The sequence below is a fragment of the Pipistrellus hanaki genome (assembly GCF_964339955.1).
Source record: "Pipistrellus hanaki genome assembly, chromosome: 19".
Lineage (NCBI taxonomy): Eukaryota > Metazoa > Chordata > Mammalia > Chiroptera > Vespertilionidae > Pipistrellus > Pipistrellus hanaki.
Genome location: NC_140521.1, coordinates 6159785 through 6180663, shown reverse-complemented (window position 1 = coordinate 6180663; position 20879 = coordinate 6159785). Strand labels below are relative to the sequence as shown.

At 46.5% G+C, this 20879-nt stretch overlaps 1 protein-coding gene across 7 annotated transcripts; it reads left to right on the top strand.

Moving 5' to 3' along the window:
- The first annotated feature begins 3007 nt into the window (after window positions 1–3007).
- ZNF202 (zinc finger protein 202) lies at window positions 3008–19878 on the top strand. 7 transcript variants are annotated; one of them, XM_084868151.1, is made up of 10 exons: window positions 3008–3134; window positions 10034–10136; window positions 12749–12845; window positions 13094–13622; window positions 13893–14025; window positions 14207–14497; window positions 14796–14884; window positions 15811–15940; window positions 16621–16740; window positions 17335–19878. In XM_084868151.1, the coding sequence occupies exons 4-10, from the start codon at window positions 13191–13193 to the stop codon at window positions 18423–18425; spliced, it is 2286 nt and encodes a 761-aa protein (XP_084724277.1). In that variant the 5' UTR covers window positions 3008–3134; window positions 10034–10136; window positions 12749–12845; window positions 13094–13190; the 3' UTR covers window positions 18426–19878. The 7 variants fall into 7 exon arrangements, with proteins under 7 accessions (XP_084724277.1, XP_084724275.1, XP_084724276.1 ...); XM_084868149.1 differs by lacking the exon at window positions 12749–12845; XM_084868150.1 differs by lacking the exon at window positions 12749–12845 and having other exon boundaries at window positions 9977–10136.
- Window positions 19879–20879: the final 1001 nt, after the last annotated feature.

Here is a 20879-nt window from a genome sequence, read left to right as displayed (position 1 = left end):
CTTTTAATGATGTCTTTACAGACAGTTGAGTTGATGAGTATGTTCTAAGTTTCCTACCACGGCCGTCAATGGCTTTTTGAAGGAGTCTTTTTGTATTTTGGGCCCTTCTCTGTGTGGGATAGATTGGAAGGTTTTGGATGGTTGGGGAAAGGGTTCATGTCCGCCATCCTGAAGATCCCTTCCGCCCCTGGCCGCCAGAAGGCTTTCTCTACCTGTGCATCTCACCTGACAGTGGTCTCTGTTTTATGGAGCTGTCCTGTTAAGGTACCTGAGACCCACCGCACGCTCCTGTAAGATGAATAAGGTGGTGGCGGTAATAAACACTATCCTCACGCCCCTTCTGAATCCATTTATTTACACCATTAGAAACAAGGAGGTCAAAGAAGCCCTAAGGAAAGCAATGGCTTTTCCAAAGACTCCTCATCATGCAGAGTAAAACATGCGACACATCAAAATAAACTGAATGCAGATATCACATTAAAGGTGAGAGAGGATTGTGGAGAAGGCAAAGATGTGATTGTTATGGTTCCCTATAAGCATTAGTTACATATAATGAACCAAAAATCCTCCTTGAAGGGATGTGATCTAATTAACTAACAAGGAAACCGCCCAGTGCCCTCAGGTGCATGAGACAGAACTGAGGACTTGCTCAAGTATATGCTCAAAGTGGAAACTACTAGAATCAGGGAACACTGTCAGTAACTTGTTTTTAAAATAGAAGAAATCCTGCCCTGACTGGTTTGGCTCAGTGGATAGTGTGTCGGCCCTCAAACGGAAGGTTCCAGGTTCAATTCTGGTCAAGGGCATGTATCTTGGTTGCAGGCTCGATCCCCAGTATGATTTCTTATGACGCAGGAGGCAGCTGATTGATGTTTCTCCCTATCCCTCTCCCTTCCTCTCTGTAAAAATCATTAAAAAAAATTTTTTTTAATCCTGTCTCACTCTGTTTTTAATAAATCCCTTTGCCTCATCTCCTTGTGAAAGGTATAAGGCATCCGACACCTCATTTTCTTAATATTTATTTTCTTCATAACAGAAGTCCTCTGAAGTCTCCTAATCAATTCAAAGGGTCTTTCAAAAATGCTTGAAATACATTAGGTTTTTATCTGATAATATCTCAATAAGTGGATGTCCATCTTTTTTAAAAATAAAGATGTTGGATTTTTTAAGTATATATTTCTTATTGATATCTGAGAGGAAAGAAGAGGGGAAAGATAGAAACATCAATGATAAGAATCATTGATCTGCTGTCCCCCTCCCCCCCAATAGGGATCGAGCCCACAACCCAGGCATATGCCCTTGACTGGAATAGAACCCTTCAGTCCACAGGTCAACACTCTATCCATTGAGCCAAACCAGCTAGGGCTCGATATCAAAAGTTGAGGATATCATATGAAAGTTTCCTACTGGATTATGCCAGTTGCTGTAATTCAACCTAGGTAGGCTGTGTGCCTAGGAAATCAATAAAAATCTCAGAGCTGACATAGCCATGAAGGCTTCCCTGCTGGAAAACTCGGCCCCAAGGTTACACTAAGTTCAGAGCTGGTGTGTATGATTAGCATGTAAAGTCCCACAAGGCAGGTGACAGATCTATTGGTATAGCCTTGCTCTCAGACAAGACAACTGACGTGAAGGTTCTTATACAATGATGACACAGAGGAGTCACAGTTTGTAATAATTAGTATTCTATATGTCCCTCTTCCAACAGCAAAGAAATGTTATCATTAAAACCCCATTAAAACTATGGTTTTTTAAAAGGATAATTGTGCGGTGTTTTTAGTACTAAATTGAAAATTCAAACGTGCAATAAGGTAAAAATGTTATCTCACTGTCATACCCAATTTATCTTGGAGAAGAGCTGTCTTAGAGCTGGGCATAGGAATCACTCATTTGAAGGCAAAGAAAGAGACGCTAAGAACATGAATATCATCAAGAACCCCATCATCAAAAGACTGGTTTTGATGAGAAGGAAATATTTCTCCTCTAGCCTCCTAGGTCCTTCTGAATGGTATAAGAAATTGGCATGATGCCGAAACCGGTTTGGCTCAGCGGTAGAGCGTTGGTCTGCGGACTGAAAGGTCCCAGGTTCGATTCTGGTCAAGAGCATGTACCTCGATTGCGGGCGCATCCCCAGTAGGGGGTGTGCAAGAGGCAGCTAGTTGATGTTTCTCTCTCATCGACGTTTCTAGCTCTCTATCTCTCTCCCTTCCTCTCTGTAAAAAATCAATAAAATATATTAAAAAAAGAGAAAGAAATTGGCATGAGATAAATTAGCAGGAGAAAACCAAGTTTAATTTCATACCTATAAGGAGTATTATTTTAAGTAAAATAAGCCAGTCAGAGAAAGACATATCCTATTATCTCACTAACATGTAGAATCTAATGAACAAAATAAACTGCGGAACAAAAATGGAACTGGAAGCAAGAATATATGGAAGAAACTGGGCGGTGCCTGATGGGAGGGGCTGGGGATGACTGGCTGAAGAAGAAGGAAAAAGAAGGAAGAACATATATGCATACCTCATGGACAGGGACAATAGTTTGGTGAAGGCCAAGGGAGAAGGTGGGCACGGGTGGAGATGGGCAAAGGGGAGAAAAAGAGGAACAGCTGCAATAATGTCAATATTAAAATTTTTTAATAATAATAATTAAAAAAAAAAGCAAAGGCCAGCATTCAAACCCCAGCTGCTCTCTTCTACAGAGCTCGACAGACCATTCAAAGAGGCGGGGGGGTGGGGGGGAAGAAGAAAAGGAAAACAAGTAGAGATATTGACATCCCAATCCAAACAAAAAAATAAAGATCAAACACAGAAAAACAGAAAGAAAATAGGAGAAGGGCGGCGGGAGGAGCGGAAATGGTGTAGGGGAGCCCTTTTGGATGATGATGCCCGGGCTGGGAGCAGCCACAGGCGCTGGGCACATAGAGAGGACCACACCTCCCAGGGCCTAGAGCGGCTTCGGCGCAGCGAGGGGGCGGGGCGACGACTGCTTCCGGTTCCGGTGCAAAGGCCCCACGTGTTCCGACCCTCCCGGCGCCCCGCGCGACTCGGATCCGGTGGCGGCCGCTCGGGCCCGGCAGTGGGTGGGTGCGAAGCCGGCCGGGCAGGGGAGGAGCCCCGGGAGCTGTCGGAGCCGTGAGTGCTGGCGGGCTGGGCCGGACCGGGCTGAGCGGGGCAGCGCGGGGCGGGGACGAGGGAGAGGTCGCAGACCCCGCCCCCGACCCTGGGAGCCGGCCGGCTGCGGTCCTGGGGAGGGGGCGGCGGCGGCCGTGTCGCGAGGGGCCGGGGGCGGCGTCGCGGCGGCCGGAGCTGGGACCTGCGGGCCGCGGGGGGCGCTCCAGGCGTCCTTCCTCCAGCCCCCCGCCCCGAGGCCTGCGGGGAGAGCTGCTCCCATTGCTTCCGCGCTGCCCCCGGCGCACCGAGGGGGGAGTGGTCTGGGCCCGGTGGTTTCTCGCAGCGTTTGCTCGCCCTGCCTCGCCGGCGGCTCGGGCATCTCTCCCGTTGCCCCCGCATTCTCCCCGCCTGCACAGACCCCATCTCTTTCCGCCACGAGCCCCCGGTCCAGCACACACACGCAGAGGTGCCCACGGGTGACCGCCGTAGGCCTCGGAGACCCTCGGGCTCGGGCTTCCCGGCTGTCTCGGTGACACTGACCCGGAGCTCGCCGTCCCCGGCGGCTTTCCTGCCCACTCCCTAAGGGCCCGATGGGCATTTCTTACCGCCCCCTCTGACCCCGGGCCTCTGCTTTGTGTCTGGTGGAACTTAAAAGTTTGTTAGGGATGTGCCATGGATATATACGCTGTGCTCCCTCACAAAGGTGGCAGCCCACCTGTCATTTTTTTTTCTGGGCGTCGGATAGTTTTGTCCCCTAGGCGCTCTAATCATCCGTCTGCCTTGGTTCCAAGCTCTTTGCCCCAGCTCTAACACCACCGTGGTCCTGGGGAGCAGTGCCACCACCACCACCACCCCCAGGGTCCCTCTTGGAGGCCAGGCTTAGAAGCTGGGGCTTTTTTCTCGGTCCACACTCTGCAGGTGATACCCAGGGCAGCCCCACGCAGAAGCCACAAGGAAAGCTAGTGGCGATCCTCCTCCCACTTTCCGTCCAAGCCACCCCCACGCATGAGCCTTGATCCAGAAAGCCGCTTCAGAACGGTTGTGGGTGGCCAGGGGAGGTCAGTTGCTGGGAAGCGTGACAGCGGAGCAGTTAGGGCTTGCGGCCATGTGTCTGGAGTAACTTTCTGCTCTTACTAGGTAGCATAAGGAGGGGCAGGTTTGGAGGAAGAAAGGAAGGGAATTTTCCCTCCTAGGACCAAACACCTGGGACTCCTAATCTTTTTTTAAAAATATATTTTTTATTGATTTTTTTTTTTTTACAGAGAGGAAGAGAGAGAGATAGTTAGAAACATCAATGAGAGAGAAACATTGATCAGCTGCCTATTGCAGACCCCCTACTGGGGATGTGCCTGCAACTAAGGTACATGCCCTTGACCTGAATTGAACCTGAGACCCTTCAGTCTGCAGGCGGACGCTCTATCCACTGGGCCAAACCGGTTTCGGCTGGTACTCCTAATCTTCACCCCTTTCTCCTCCGGCTGTACCCCTTTTGCTCTCTTTCTATAAATTATATTGCAGTAGACAGTCATGCCAAGGGCACAGCAAGGCTTACTAGGATGGGAGGGACTCTTGGGCATTACAAATGACACAGGTAGTTTTCCCATTTAATTTGGCACAGGCGTGCAACTGAAGGGCCCTACACTCTTTCTACTTTTGCGCTCCCTCTCCCTTTCTGCTGGGACCTCAGATTTGCCTCGAGTTTGGGTTCTCCATTGCATGCATCTTAAGTGCCTGAAGGGCTTGTGATGCAGGTGGGTGGGGCCAGCCCCAGAGTTGCTGATAGGCCTGGGCTGGTGCTTGATCATTTCAGGGTCTAACAAGTTCTGAGGGGCTGGTGCTGCTGGTCTAGGTTTCTGAGGCCGAGAACCACCAGTGTTGGCCAGACTTCTTCACATAAGCCTTGCAGTGGTCTGGGGATCAAAAGACCTGTGTGGAGAGTGCTTCTGTGCTGGCAACTAAACGTAAGAGCTTGTGTGGGTAATTTAACCACAAGAATCCTTTCATTTGTAGAATTAAGAAAGTGCACTTGAAAAAAAACAAACAAAAAAGGAGATATAGGCACTACTATGTGTAATACTTTAAACAATAAAATAAAATTAGAAAAGAAAAGGAAAGCAAACTAATTCCGAATGCCACATTATCTTATACCAAATCGAAAATGAAAATACTTAAAAGTTTTCCCCTTGACTTTCTTATTTCTCTTGATAGGTGCTTCTCTTTTGATCATAGAGCTTATACTCATAAACCGGGTGTTTGCTGTGAATCCCTAATATGTAAAGTCCCTGGTTTTCTTAACTATATATTAAATTCTGTAAGGTCAGAACCTATGGTTTTTTTCATCTTTCTCTGCCTTGCACCTTGTGTGGTGAGATATTTGGAAGGAGCTCTCCCCCAGTTCCCCTTGAAGTTTTTCTCTACTAATTCTGTGCCACATAGTAAAACAATACATAATACATGGCTATTGCAGCTGGTTCCCCCGGAAGACTGGAATAAATGCTAATGCCAAATGCCTGGAGCTGTCCCCGTGAGTGCTTTGTTACCCAGAATCCCTGGCCTCCACTGATTCTTAATGTGCTTCTGTACTCAAGTTGGAAGAAAAAAATAGCTTAATTAAATTCAAGACACGTTTATTGAGCACCTTTTCTTCCAACTATTTGGTAAAATGTTAGGCTCTGGCAATATGAAAGTGAATAAGGAGGGCTTTGCTCTCAGGGGTAGGGCTCACAGTGGGAGATAAAGATGCTAAACTGCCCACAGCAAGAAAGGCTTCCTAGGATTGCTCCTACTTTGGACCACTCTCAGATTCCTCTGGTCCAGCAAGCACGGGCCCCATCCTTGAGCATCTCATATGCTGGGGAGCCCCGGGAAAGCCAGAAGGAGGTCATCTGGACAGAGCAGGGAGCGTCCGGACGAGAGTATTAATTGCAAAACTAAAAACCTCGTTGATGACTTCTGAATTGACTGTTCTGAATTACCCACATTTGCACCTCAGGACAGGCTGTATTTATAATATCCTGTTACCTTTTATTAAGTAATGTGTGATTGGCATTGACCCTGTTCATTGTAGTCATTCATTGGATACAGCTAGTGTAACTCTGGCTGCCAAACGAAAACTCTGCTGTTATCAGGATGGGAGTCAGGTTTGCCGACTGCCCTTTTCCTACTTCAGATGAGTTTGGGTTCTGTTTTAACCTGAGGCTTATAGGTGCTGCTTTAGTAGGCCATTAACCATCTCTGAGTAATAACCCTTAGCTAAGGTTAAACGTTGTGTTGGAAATTAACCAATATGATCATGATGGCCTCTTAAAATCTATATTTGGCCTCCAGCCTGCATCAAGTTCGTAATGAATCCCTTTCACCATCCTAAGCTAATACACGAGGGCCCAAGTACTCAATAAAGCCATATATCCTTGTTCCTCTCAAAACACCTCCCTTATCACCAGCAAAGAGCTGGACAGTTTCTCAAAAGATGACCCAGCTATCTGCCTTTAGGTAAAGAATCATCCACAGGAGTTGCTGTGACTTGTCACATCTTTAGGAGGTAGAACGCAGGTCATCTAACTCCAAAGGCAGAACTGTCCACTGTTCAGCCTCCTGGACCTTTGGTACATATCTATGGAACATATTTTAAGTAAAAAATGAAGTGAATTATAAGGATTTTAGAGCTTTATTTTACATTTTTCATGTTTGCATTTACTCTCAGTGACATTTAAAATATATATATTTTTATTGATTTGAGAGAGAGAGAAAGAGAAATATCAATGATGAAAGAATCATAGACCGGCTGCCTCCTACAGCTGGGGATCAAGCCCAAAACCTGGGCTTGTGCCGTTGATCAGGAATTGAACCGAGACCTCCTGGTTCACATTTCGATGCTCAACCACTGAGCCATGCCAGCTGGGCTCAGTGACATTTCTATGCCCATTGCACACTTTGATCTTACCCACAAAGTCTACAAATTCAGGTGGGAGGTGTTTATATCTCAGCCTCCCTGGCTTCGCTGTACCACCACCGCCTGTCTGACCTCTTTATCCTTCCTGTCTCCCCCTTCTCTATGCCTTATTCTGTTTCTTTGAAACCTATTGAGCCACTTCTCTCCGTGCTACCCAGATACTTTATGTTGAATCTAATGTGTGAGCTTGATGTATTCAAAAGCCAAAAAGTCAGTGAATTCATTTTCTTTTATTTCTTTTGCCTTCTGAGTTAAGTTTTTGAGGGACTTCTTGGGTATACTAACTGCTCACTCCTTGGATATACTAACTGCCTCCTCCCAGTTACAAGGAGAGAAGGGGATTATAATATTCATCCGTAGAAGCCTTGCTGATATGATTTGGGAGGATTGCAGGTAACTGCTTATTAGTATTTCCATCCTGTCAGTTTCCACCCTTGGAAAAGGGTCCTATTTGATCCTGGCTTATAATTGCTGTCAAAACAAGGACTCCTCTGGTTTAACCTAACACTTCACAGACCAAGATTTTTCCTGTACGTTTTTTTAAAAAAATATATTTTATTGATTTTTTACAGAGTGGAAGAGAGAGGAATAGAGAATTAGAAACATCGATGATGAGAGAGAAACATCGACCAGTTGCCTCCTGCACACCCCCCACCAGGAATGTGCCCGCAACCAATGTACATGCCCTTGACCGGAATCGAACCTGGGACCTTTCAGTCCGCAGACCGACGCTCTATCCATTGTGCCAAACCGGTTTTGGCTTTCCTGTACGTTTTAATCTTTTTGTAATTTTTAATGAAATAACAGACTGTTTGTTTAAATCTTGCCTTCTTCCCAAAAGGATTTACAGCAAGTTGGGGAAAAATAGATTGGGCATCTGCCCTATGCCAGGCTGTATGCCGAGTGGTTCTGTATGTTACTTTACTTCCTCTTTAGGACCACCGTCTAAGGTGGTATGAGCCCCATTTGGAAGATGAGACTTAGGGAGTGTCACATGGCTAAGGAGTGAGGAGAGGGATCCAGCCAAGTGCTCCAAAGCCCCTAACCTTTGTCTGGAAAACATGGAGAAACATTTTGTGTATCTGACAGTTAACGTAACAATAGAATCTTTCCAGTAGGGGGATCTTACTGAGCTAATCATTAGTTTTAAAGAACAATACACCATTGGAAAAGGGCAGTTAACAATTTTTATTAGTTGATTTCTATTCTAGAGCAATGAGAAAGAAGATCTGTTGCAATGACCCAGTAAGCAGTCAAATTCAAATTTCTAGGTTGTGCATCTGAATTAGTGTAAGACAAGAATGGAAACTGGAAGGGACAGCCATGTCTGCTAAATAGAATCATTTGAACCTTTCTGGTCACTGTTTTGTGTGTTTTTTTTCTCCTGAAAATTATTTGCTATCTCTCCTTGAGACAGATATGACTACAGACCTTGTCATTTAGGCTCCAGAATGACTCCCGCAAATGGTAATATTTTAAGGTAGAGAAGCAGGTATCCTTCCATTGCCTGCGGTTTCCCCTTCTCGTCAGTAGAATTCTGTAGGGTCTTTACGGGCTGCGACACTTCAGATAAGAAGCAGAGAAGCTGGACCAAGATTGGGGAAAGGTCTTAGCTTTCCCACATCTCTCCCCCAATTCTGCCTCAGAAATACACTCTTGACTTGCTATGGGACCTAGGCTTGTGAAACACCCCTGCATACATCATTTCAGAACCTTCTGGAACCAAGTTTTTCACTCTTCCTGGCCTGGCTTCACATTCTGTCTGTGTTATCCTTTCGTTCGGTTTTTAGCTGTCATTGTGGAACCCTTCCAGGGACAGACATTGAATGGAAAGGTGTTAGAATAGTGAGGACAACAAATTTGCAAGAGAGACTTACAGTGTAGTACACCCCGTGAATTAGAGAATAAAACGGTGTCCATGTTCTAGCTCTGATACTGATACCTGACAATTGCAAGCACATTTTACTTCATAAACTCACCCAGATCTCAGCTAATCTTGTGTGAGGAAAGCAGTTACCTGCAGAGGGCTTTACTGTGACAAGGGCCCTTGTGTATGGTATCCCATGAAACCCTTGCTGGGCCTTTCACTTTTGGGTACCTCATCTGCTGCTCTCTCTCCACAGCACTGCCCACCTCCTGTTCCTTCCCATCGCTTGTCCCACCAAGGACTCCCCTTCCTCCCTCCATTCTGCTGCTGGGGATCTGTTTGCCTTCATCTCCATTCCTCGGGCTGCCAATGCAAATACAAACAAGCATGGAAATCTCATTTCATGATTCTCAAGGGCCTTTTAAAATGGCAGTTTTTAAATATATATATTTTTATTGATTTTAGAGAGGGAGAGGAAGATAGAAACATCAAGGATGAGAAACAGGGATTGCTTGCCTCCTGCATGCCCCCTATTGGGGATCTAGCCCAAAACCCCAAGCATATGCCCTGAACCAGAATCGAACCGTCACCTCCTGGTACATAGGTTGATGCTCAACCACTGAGCCACACTCGCCGGGCTAAAAATGGCCATTTTTATGAGGCAAGCAATCATTTTTTTCCTTTGGAAATCAAAGTCTTGTGAGAACAACCCGTTTCAGAGTAGGGCATCTCTTGTAGCTAGTACATCATGAAAACAATGAGGGGACCTAGTAGAACCTTGCATGGATTCTACTTTGCAAGATTTGGGGAGGGGGGTTGGAAGTTTTGTCTGGATCAGTAGTTTCATTAAATTACTGGATGTCTGGTTTTGTGCTTATTAAAGTTAATCAAATCCTCAAAGTAAAATGATTTCTTTTCCAAATGCACAACTTCATGTGACTTGCATTTGGATGGCCCCAGGGCAGCCTGAAGACTCCTTGCAATGAGTTCTGTTACGTCACAGTCCAAGCAGTAAACCGTCTTCCGTATTCCTTCCTTGTCTAGCACATGGTTTGCTGGATAATTGAACACGAATTAATAAGACACTGTCCGTCCTTCCAGAGAAAGACTTAAAAGCCCGAAGTGTTCTGTGTGTGAGTGCCTGTTGCGTGATGGGCAGTGAGCTGGGTGCCTTCTGTCCCTGTCCTCAGAGCTTTACAGTCTGGTGAGTTCAACAGCAAGATGAACGTTCTTGCCACACAAAAAAGTAGATACGTGTGCTGTGATAGGGCGCAGTGCTCGTTCCTGTGGGGGTGGTCTGGCCGGTCAGGGAGGCATCCTGGGAAAACTGCCGCTGACGGGTGAGTGGAGTTAACCAACGGGTGGTAGGAAAGGGCTTTCAGGAGGAGTGAACAGCATCGTGAAATCCTAGTGAGGGCACAGGAAAGAACTACTGTGAAGCAGTGACATTCAGTGGGAGTGGCAGTCGTGGGCAAAGAGAAGTAGGTAGGGGCCAGGTTGTGAAGGGCTTTGAGAATCAAGTATGTTTAAATTTTATTCTCTGGACAATGGGAAGCCATTGGCTGATTCATTATGTTAGAAAGTTCACCACTCAGACCTTCCTGCAATATTGCAGGTGCAGCTAATGTCGAGGGGGCTCCTGCCCATTACATTCTTGCATCCATTTGCCCCACCTCACACAAAAACCCAACCAAACAAACACACACAAACAAAAAAACCTAAAGGTTAAATGAATAGGTTCTAGAAATAAAAACTAGAATAGTAACTACAAGCTAACACCACCACAGCCCAAGGACATTTGAAACCAAAATAAAGGCTTCTGGAGTTTGGGGTTCTAAAATCTGTGCTCCAACAAGGAGACATGATCTGGGGAACTGATGGGGGTCGGAGAGGTACCTGGAATTGAATCTCTTTCAGCCTGGAGCCTTGAAGAGCTGCCTCTTCCTGGAAATCTGTAGGGGAGGACAGTTAGGGGCCACCAGGCCTGCAGGGAAGGACAGTTGATGACCCAGGCCTGCAGGGGAGGACAGTTAGGGGCAATTGGACTGGGAGGCAGAAGCAGTTATCACGCAGGCAGGCAGGCAGGCAGGCAGGCGAGCGGTTGGGAGCCAGAAGTCCTGGATTGTGCGACTGCCTGTTTAGGCCCTATCCTGCCTAAACAGGCAGTCGGACATCCCTCGAGGGGTCCCAGATTGGAGAAGGTGCAGGCTGGGCTGAGGGACATGGACACACACACACACACACACACACACACACACACACACCGTGCACGAATTTTGTGCATCGGGCCTCTAGTAAATACTTGGAAGTCTGTATTTCACTTACAAGTCAGGATTGGTTGAGGGTCTTAAATAGGGACCAGATTTACTTACTCCTGTGACTGTTAACTTGAAGGTAAGCCTGGAGGCAGGTAGCTCACATTTGGAGGCAGTTTTAATAATCCAGAGGAGAACAGAGAAGGACCTACCCTGCAGGTCATGGGGATGGAGAAGAGGGACCTGTCAAGAAGAAGTGGGAACACCGTGCAGCATTGGGGGTGGGGTGTGGGTATTCCATGCAGAAGGAACTGCCTTCACACAGGCCTGGAGGCCGGAAAGACACCCTGTTGTAGGGAGATGAGCAATGCATTTGTTACAAGCAGGCAGGGCAGAGGAAAGGGTATGGTGTGAAGTGCAAAATAGATTGAGGGCTGGTTGTGAAGAGCTTCATATGCTGAGGATTTTGGAACTGATCTTACAGTAAGAAATTACCATTATTATTATTATTATTATCATCTGAGGATATTTTTTTTTAATTGATTTGAGAGAGAGAAACATCATTGTAAGAGATACATAAATGGGTTCCCTCTCAAACGCACCCTGACAATTGTCCAGGATGGCACTCCAACTGAGCTGCCTGGCCAGGGATGAAATTATTTTTTAAATGCTGAGTGGTGCAGTTTGAACTAAAACTTAGAAATATTTAAAAAAGTTAACTTTGGCATGCCATCACTCTTCTAAGTACTTCACAGGGGCTAATACATATAATCCTCATAGTACCTATTAGATGAATGCCATTATGCCCTCTATGAATGGGGGACAGGCATAAGGAAAATAAGGACTTGCCCATGGCCTCATACCTAGGGAACAGTAGAGCCAGGATTCACACCCTGGCAGCCTATCCCAAGGCTCTCATTCTTAACCTTACACACCCTCGACCAAGATGCACATACAAACCACATCTAGCGCTTCTAAAGATACAGTTGCCTAGATTGGCTGAATCAGAATATTCAGAAAAAAGATGTGTGATACTGTTTTGCAAAAGCTTCGTATGTAATTATGTTGCCTTTTGCTCACAGTTGAGTGCTGCTGGCACCTCGTTAGGTCATGGCAGTGGTGCAGGTAAGAGGTGAGGGCTCAAAGTGCAGCAGTCTCTGGGAAGGAAGGAGAGGGTAGGAGGTAGAATCAGTTTAATGAGCTATAAGCGATGAGGAAGAATTAACACTGAATCCTAGGATTACAAAATCGAATTTAACTAGGGATGATCCAGCCTAGACAGGAATCCAGGAAGAGGGAGGGTTGAGGGTAAGACTGATGAATGAACTCCGTTTTGAACGCTTGGGTGTGAGTGCCTGTAGGTCTTCCAACTAAAGATGTTTTAAAAGAGAAAAGTTGCTTTTGTGGGTACCTATGTGCCAGCCACTATACGTGGCTTTCTTCACGGTTAACTTACAATCCTCCCCTCAAATCTGAGCGTTTCCATTTTACAGAAGAAATGAATACTGGGTATGATTCGGTTCAGAATGAACTTTGATAAGGCCTTCTCTTTCTATTTCAGTCCTGTCGATGTATTTCTTCTGAGAATATACATCCTAGTATATATGTAAATGTGTTCGCACAGGACACACCTTGGTCAGTATCACAGCTTTTAGCAGGTAATTCTGAGTATCCTTGATGCTAGCCATTTAAGTAGAAATGCCCAGGAAAAGAGGTGGGGAACATACATGCTCAACATACGTCATCTGGTCCAACTAGATTTATTTACGGGTTATGGAGATTCGGGGAAAGGGGATTTAATAGCTTGAGGAAGCGTTATATGTGCAAGATTATGATTAAACTCAGAACTGCTATCCCTGTGTATAATTCTGTGCTTACACTGTTTGTCTCTACTTCTCTACCCCAGGTCCCTTGGGAGAAACTCCTCGAGGTGCCCAGGCTGAGACTGGGGGGGAATGACAGTGTGAGCTCTAGATGGTGTGAGACCAGCCCAGAGTCAGAGAATGGCTACGGCCTTGGAACCAGAGGACCAGGATCTTTGGGAAGAAGAGGGGATTCTACTGGTGAAATTGGAAGATGATTTCACCTGTAGGCCAGAATCTGTCTTGCAGACGGACGACCCCGTGCTTGAGACCTCCCATCAGAACTTCCCCGCGCTTGAGACCTCACACCAGAACTTCCGGCGCTTCCGCTACCAGGAAGCAGCCAGCCCTCGGGAAGCTCTCATTCGACTCCGAGAACTTTGTCGTCAGTGGCTGAGGCCAGAGAGGCGCACGAAGGAGCAGATCCTAGAGCTGCTCGTGCTGGAACAGTTCCTTACCGTCCTGCCCGGAGAGCTGCAGAGCTGGGTGCAGGGCCAGCGGCCAGAGAGTGGCGAGGAGGCGGTGACACTGGTGGAGGGTTTGCAAAACCAACCCAGGACACCAAGGCGGTGGGTGAGGAGGGGGAGTCCTGACCTGTGTGATGTGGAGGGGGACCATTTGCTGGAAGGATGGATTTGGGAGGAGAGCTGACAGGGCCCCATAAATCACCTTTAAATTTAATTGGCTCTGCCCGTGGGTTGCATCTAGACCCATAAGCCCCGGGGCAGAGGCGGTGTCTGTGTGTGTGAGTTACTTTCTGGTTTTTTAAACACCCACCTAGGGACTACCTTAAGGGCCTTCATCACCCCAGGGTCACATGGTTTTCGTTTTTTCCTTCTTTAGATGTTGAATCTCCAATTTCTGGGGAGGAAGATTTGTCACTTCCTCAAAGGTTCTCATAAACCCTCAGTCACAGATTCCCGCCCAGGTCAACGGCACATGAAGCAAACACCGAGGGCTGCTGCGGGTGGGACAGGTGGCGATGGGAAGACCTCAGCCCTGGTGGGGAGGGACACGGTTGAGGGAGGCAAGAAAGCAGTGCAGTATCTGATTGTTCTTGCTTTGATCGGGCAAGGATAACAGCTCTGCATGCCCCAATGGAACTAGGGGTTCCCCTCTTCATCTGGGTCCCTCTGGGAGTTTTTTTCTATTGGCAGCTTCTCCTAAAATGAGCCCCGATGACAACCAAGACTTTCCTCCTGACTCCATGGTGACTGGAAGTTGGAATTATTCCCAGGTGACTGCCCATGTTCATGGCCAGGAAGTCCTGTCAGAGGAGACAGTGCACCCAGGAGCAGAGCCTGAGTCACCTAGTGAGCCGCAGGATCCTGCGCGGACCCCGACCCCAGAGGAGCCCCATGTGGAGATCACGCAGAGCCCAGATCCGGGGGCACCAGCAGAGCAGAGCCTGTGCCATGAACTGGAGCTGGAGCCCCTGCACGAGATCGGTGGGAAGCCCCGGCAGAATGCGGGGGGTTGGGGGTGGACTTACATACCAGCGAAGCTGGGGAGATTGGAATAGGAATAACTCACAGGACACGGTGTTGAGAGGAGACAGTACCAGCTGGAGTCCCATGACTAGGCTGAGCTTAGAGAGCAATCATTCTCTTAGCATCCTTAGTAGATTGCATTGTTTGGGTTACTGGAGCTGCCCTTGATTCCCAAAGATAACGGGAGTTGCTCAGCTCTTTGTTAGTTACAGGGGTGCATTGCCTATTGCTGACCTCTGCCCTCTTTTCTTCGTAGAGGTTTCAGTGCCCCAGGACCCAGACCTTCCTGAGGAGAGGAACACCGGAAACCCAGAGATGGTCGCCCTTCTTACTGCTCTGTCACAGGTGCACCCTGGTGTCCCTCTATTCCATAGAGAATTGGAAGAGCCATATACTCAGTGGGTCAGACAGGACAGCAATTTCCACTCTTTTGTCAGTTTAAATTCTGTTCTCCACTTGTGGGGCTGGGGAAAGGGAGTTGCATCTCATGAGATAAATTATAATGGTCTCAGTTGCATCTGCAGGCTCCAAAACCCCTTTATTTGCCCCTGACCAGGGGGACTAACCGAATGGGATTATTTCGTAACTCTCCACTACAACTTGGACGTTGTTGAATGGGGGTTTGTTTTGGTTTTTAGGAATAAACTTGACAGTCATTGGTAAGGATGACTGACTGCGGCAGAAGTGATTTCTGAACTTAATGGTGTACTCTTCCAAGGGCATTCAGTCAGGCCACCACATTATGAAGACTGACCTTAGGCGGAGCCCAGAAGTGAAGTTATGTGGCTGGGGGCAAAGGAAGAAATTTACCTGTGCTTTTAGACTAGTGTAGCTGAAGGAAAATGTCCTGTTTATGCAATGTAGACTTTGTAAGTGATAGGGTGGTTAGAGAAGGTCAGTTAGGGAAAGCTTCTCAGAAAAGACTTTTTATACAAATGTAAGTAGCATTAAAGCATCAACTAGGGAATTGAGTGATGGCTTTTAAGACTTTTTTTTTTTTTTTTTTTTTAATTAAACAATATTCTCAAGAGGAGGAAGAACATGGTTCTGAAAGGAAGTAAGATGAGGTAGCGGTAGCAGGCCAGTGTGAAAGTGCCATTAGGGACGCAGTGACATGTGAAACACAGGTTTCCTGTGAGAACCAAGCATCCCATTTGGGTCCCTTCTGTCCCCTGGGTGGATTCTGCCTATACCAGAGACCTTCAGTCCAGGCACAGAATGTGAGGCTCCGTGAGGCACCGCATTTTAATTGAATCCTCCTGCTGTTTCAGGGATTGGTAACATTCAAGGATGTGGCTGTATGCTTCTCCCAGGACCAGTGGGATGATCTGGATCCAACACAGACAGAGTTTTATGGAGAATATGTCTTGGAAGAAGACTGTGGAATTGTGGTCTCCTTGTGTAAGGAAGTTCAAGTGTTTCTAGAGTGTTGTGAACATAGACATGTTTCTCCTATTGGAAATTATGGGGGCTTAGAGCTTAGACTGTATGTACTAGACTTCTCTTATGCCTACCCCATCAATGAGATTGAAGAGTTTAGCTGAGTAAGATTATATTCTTCTAAGTTAAAAGGAAGAGAAATGCTTAGAAAATGGTTGGAAACTTAAAGTAAAGTTATATTACTAGAGGTCCAGTGCACAAAATTTGTGCACAGGTAGGGTCCCTAGGCCTGGCTGAGGGCTGATTGGGGCCTTCCTTCATTCTCCACCGCCCTCTGGTGGTCAGCACACATCATAGTGAGCGATTGAACTCCCAGTCGAACCCCTGAGGGGACAATTTGCATATTAGGCCTTTATATGTAATATATATAGAGAGGTTGCTTTAATATATTTGAGGTAAGCATGTGCTTTGAAACAAACAATAAAAGTTGGAGATAATCTACTTATTTAAATATGGGAAAAGAGGGTAGCATTTAGTTGTGTAATTGCTGAGTTATAGGTAAAAGACAAAAACTATGCAGTACTTAGTTGCAGGTACTCAAGCTAAAAAGACCAAAGATTTGAATGACTGACTTGGCTGATGTGCCTTTACACAGGGAATTGTTTAACCAATCATCCTGTCCTGTTTCCCCTCTGGAACAGCATTTCCAATCCCCAGATTAGATGAGATCTCCCACGTTATAGAAGAAGACCCTTTGGTTCCAGATATCCTAGAGCCTCAAGACCCTCAAGAACCAGACGTCCTGACTTTTACCTACACAGGTGAGGAGAGACCAAGGGATTCACAAAGGAGCTGGCAGTTCCTTTAGTCAGTGCTTCTCTCTCTCTCTCTCTCTCTCTCTCTCTCTCTCTCTCTCTCTCTCTCTCTCGTATAGCCCTCATTGGTTCTTCCAATATGTCAGGCATTACTTCTGCCTCCCTCGAAACGCCAAATCCTTCCTTTTTCTCCTCTTACCCCTCCCATTATTTTTGTCTGAGGTATATGTAATACAAAATGGTGGTGGTGGTAGTGGGGGTATATCGGGACTTTTGGAATTGTGGCTAAACCATTTATTAAGCAGTTTACGTAAACGTGATCCTTAGCCTCCACATTTGTGAAAATGGGGATTAAAATATTTGTTCAAATTAAGGCTACTAATAGCTTAAGATAACATAAGAAAGTGCCTGGCATATGACAGGCATTCATGTGACTATTTCCTTTTATCCCTGTCTCTACAGTTATGAAATATGGGCTTCTCTCTATGTGATCTGGCCCTTCCAGATTTCTGATTTAAAATTATCCCCCACCCCACCCTGCCCCCATTGTGCAGAAGGCGTCATTACGTCTATAATTTTCTCCTCTTACCATCTCTTCAGGAGACAGGAGTGACGATGAGGATGAGTTTCTTGAGCAAGAAGATCTGAATTTGGAGAATCTACACTCATCTGTTTTAGGAGATCCAGAAATCCACCAGACTCCAGATTGGAAAATAGTCTTTGAGGACGATCCAGGTAGACTTGATGAAAGTTTTGATACAAATATTTCTCACATTAGTTCAATAAATCTTCAGGATACCGTACCTATCCACTCCCTGTTAGGGAAACCTCATGGCTGTCCTGTATGTGGGAAAAACTTCACGTGTAACTCCCACCTCGTTAGACACCTGAGAACTCACACAGGAGAAAAACCCTATAAATGTCTGGAGTGTGGCAAAAGTTACACACGGAGCTCACATCTTGCCAGGCACCAAAAGATCCACATACTGGGCGCTCCTTATAAATTCCCCCTAAACCAGAAGAATCTGAATGAGACCTCCCCCCTGGGCACAGCTGAGAAAACACCCATTGAGAAGCCCTACAGATGTGATGAATGTGGAAAGCACTTTCGCTGGACTTCAGATCTTGTCAGGCACCACAGGACGCACACAGGAGAAAAACCTTTCTTTTGTACTATTTGTGGCAAAAACTTCAGCCAGAAATCTGTGCTAACAACACACCAAAGAATCCAGCACGGAGACAAGCCCTACATGTGTGGAGAGTGTGGAGAGTACTTCGGCGACCACAGGCAGTACCTGGTGCACCGGAAGGCACACGATACCGAGCAGCTCTATCTCTGTGGCCAGTGTGGGCGGAGCTTCGGCCATAGGGCTGCGTTTGCCAAGCACCTGAGAGGACACGCTGCAGTGAGGTCCTGCCAGTGCAATGAATGTGGGAAAAGCTTCAGTCGGAGGGACCACCTCGTCAGGCATCAGAGAACACACACTGGCGAGAAACCGTTCACGTGCCCTGCCTGTGGGAAGAGCTTCAGTAGAGGCTATCACTTAATCAGGCATCAGAGGACCCACTCAGGAATCACCTCCCAGCTAGGCCCCCATGATAGGAGGTCTTCCTTCAGCCCCGACCCCGGGGTAGGCGAGGAGCAGCCCTCTGGTTATCCTGGGGAGACCTTTTCCGGGGAGTCTTTCTGACTTGCCCAGATTGACATAAGCTCTTCTCACAATTAAGTAAACGCCCCTCTCAACTTCTCCTTAAGGAGCTATTTTGCCCAAAGTACACCCTGAGCTGAGGCTTCTTGACTGGAGTGCTCCTGCCTCTCTGTCATCGTATGAGGCAGGAGAATTAGAAGTCTTAAGAGTTGTGGTTATTATATCGATATTTCCCCAGAAATAGGCTGTTAGGTACCTTACAGAGCAAGCAGCCTCGAGTTGGAGTTGCCCAGGACAATTCCTTAGGTTTGGTAAGGGCTCAGATCTTAAAGCACACAGCCCTGAACTCACGGCCAGATATTTGCATCCAGATTGCTTTGCTAGCCGCTCACGGGATAACCACATCTCACTGATTCACTTCCTCACCGGGCACTGTCCGTGACACTGGGGAGAGATTGGAGAAGTGTCAGATGGGCAAAAACCTCAAAGCTGCTTCACACGGACCTTGACAGGGGGCTCCATTTCCATTGACAAAGCGATGCCAGTGCCAGACACTGCTAAAAAGGAGGACCTTGTCCCAAGCCTCTTTCCTTGTGGGTTTTTCTTCCCCTCCTTTTAGATTTTCACGCTGTTCGCCTTCCTACTGTTCTACCAGTTTCTTGGTTTTGTCCCCAACACTTTCTACTACAAGTGGGATGTGGCATTTGGGTGCCAAGGGATTTAACAGAACATAATCATAATGAAAACATTTACATTCCCACATATGTACAAGCCTGCCCGCCCACCCAACCCTCTCCACAGGGGTCTGTAAGGGCATTTTGGAACAGTGTCGCCTTACAAAGGCATTGGGTCACATCGCTTACATAAAACTGGAGATCTGGGATCAGATTATGGAACAATTAAGAAAAGGCTGTTCCTGCTGGCGGAGGCTTTCAAGACTATTCTGACACCTAACCCCCCCGCATCCCTCCCCTGGTTCTGTGGTATCAGGGAACATAAGGAACCCCAGCACCTGGGACCCTGAAGAATTTACTAAAAGTAAATGGCTTTCACGTGTTTGCATTGTCTGCTTCTCTGTGATTTCATTTTCATGTAATTAAGAACTAAGTCATAGTATCCCATGGCCCAAGGGTCTCTATTGCCTGGTAAAGGTTCTGTGGAAATGAGGCTGAATAACTTAACTATGAACCTCACCTGCTTTGATTGTGCGAGTTGCAAGGACTGGGGAGACTCCTCCGTACATGGAGCACAGGGTATGGGATGAAAGCATGAGAAGAGGGAGACATCTCCTGTGCCTGGTTTCTGTTACTCTGTTTTCCAATCCAGTGTACACCAGCGGAACATGGGCATAAGAACAAGACTCCATCCCTAACCCCTCAACCAGGAAGTTCTCATTTTGGTCCGTAATGATATTCCAGTTGATTGGTTTGGTTTTAGTGTCAGTCTGCCATTGTCCTTTGGAAATGTGCACATGGAAATAAATGAAAGTAACACTGGTAGTCAAGTTCCCTGGGTTTTTTTGTTTTCTCTTATTTCCCCCATTGACTGCCTCCTTCCTTCCCCGCCCCTCCCCCAGGCCTTCAGCACCTTATTGTGTCCATGGGTTATATGCATACAAGGTATTCGGTTGATACCTCCTACCCACCACCCTCCCCCCACTTCCCTCTGAGATTCTGCATTCGTCTATGCTTCCATGTCTCTGGATCCACTCCGTTCATTGGTTCATTTTGTTATTTAGATTCCACATATGAGTATAATCATGTGATACTTGTTTTTCTCTGACTGACTTATTTCACTTAGCATGATACTCTCCAGGTCCCTCCATGCTGTCTCAAAAGGTAAGAGATTCTTCTTTTTTATTGCTGCATAGGAGTCCATGGTATAAATGGACTTTTTTATCCACTCATCTACTGATGGCACTTGTGCTGTTTCCAAATCTTGGCTATTGTAAATTGTGCTGCTATGAACAGAAGGATGCATACATTCTTTCTGACTGGTTGCTTTGGGTTTCTTAGGATATATTCCTAGAAGTGGATCACTGGGTCAAATGGTAGTTCCATATTTAGCTTTTTGAGGAAACTCCATACTTTTTTTCCATAATGGTTATACCAGCCTGCATTCCCAACAGTGTACTAGGGTTCTCCACCCCCCTTTAAAAAAAATATATTTTTATTGATTTCAGAGAGGAAGGGAGAGGGAGAGAGAAATATCAATGATGAGAGAGAATAATTGATTGGCTGCCTCCTGCACACCCTCTACATGGAGTCAAGTTTGTTACCGGGCACATACCCTTGACTGAAATCTAACCTGGGACTCTTCAGTTCCACAGGCCAACGCTCTATCCACTGAGCCAAACTAGCTAGGGCTCCCTTTTCTCCACATCCTCGCCAGCACTTGTCATTTATTGATTTGTTGATGGTAGCCATTCTGACAGGTGTGAGATGGTACCTTATTGTTTTGATTTGCACCTCAAATGATTAGTGACTGAGCATTTCT

Coding starts and splice junctions, on each gene's coding strand:
- ZNF202 (XM_084868148.1), top strand. CDS start 13,191: ATGGCTACGGCCTTGGAACCAGAGGACCAGGATCTTTGGGAAGAAGAG. Junction 14,498..14,795: donor GGAGCCCCTGCACGAGATCG/GTGGGAAGCCCC, acceptor TTTTCTTCGTAG/AGGTTTCAGTGCCCCAGGAC. Junction 14,885..15,810: donor TTCTTACTGCTCTGTCACAG/GTGCACCCTGGT, acceptor CTGCTGTTTCAG/GGATTGGTAACATTCAAGGA.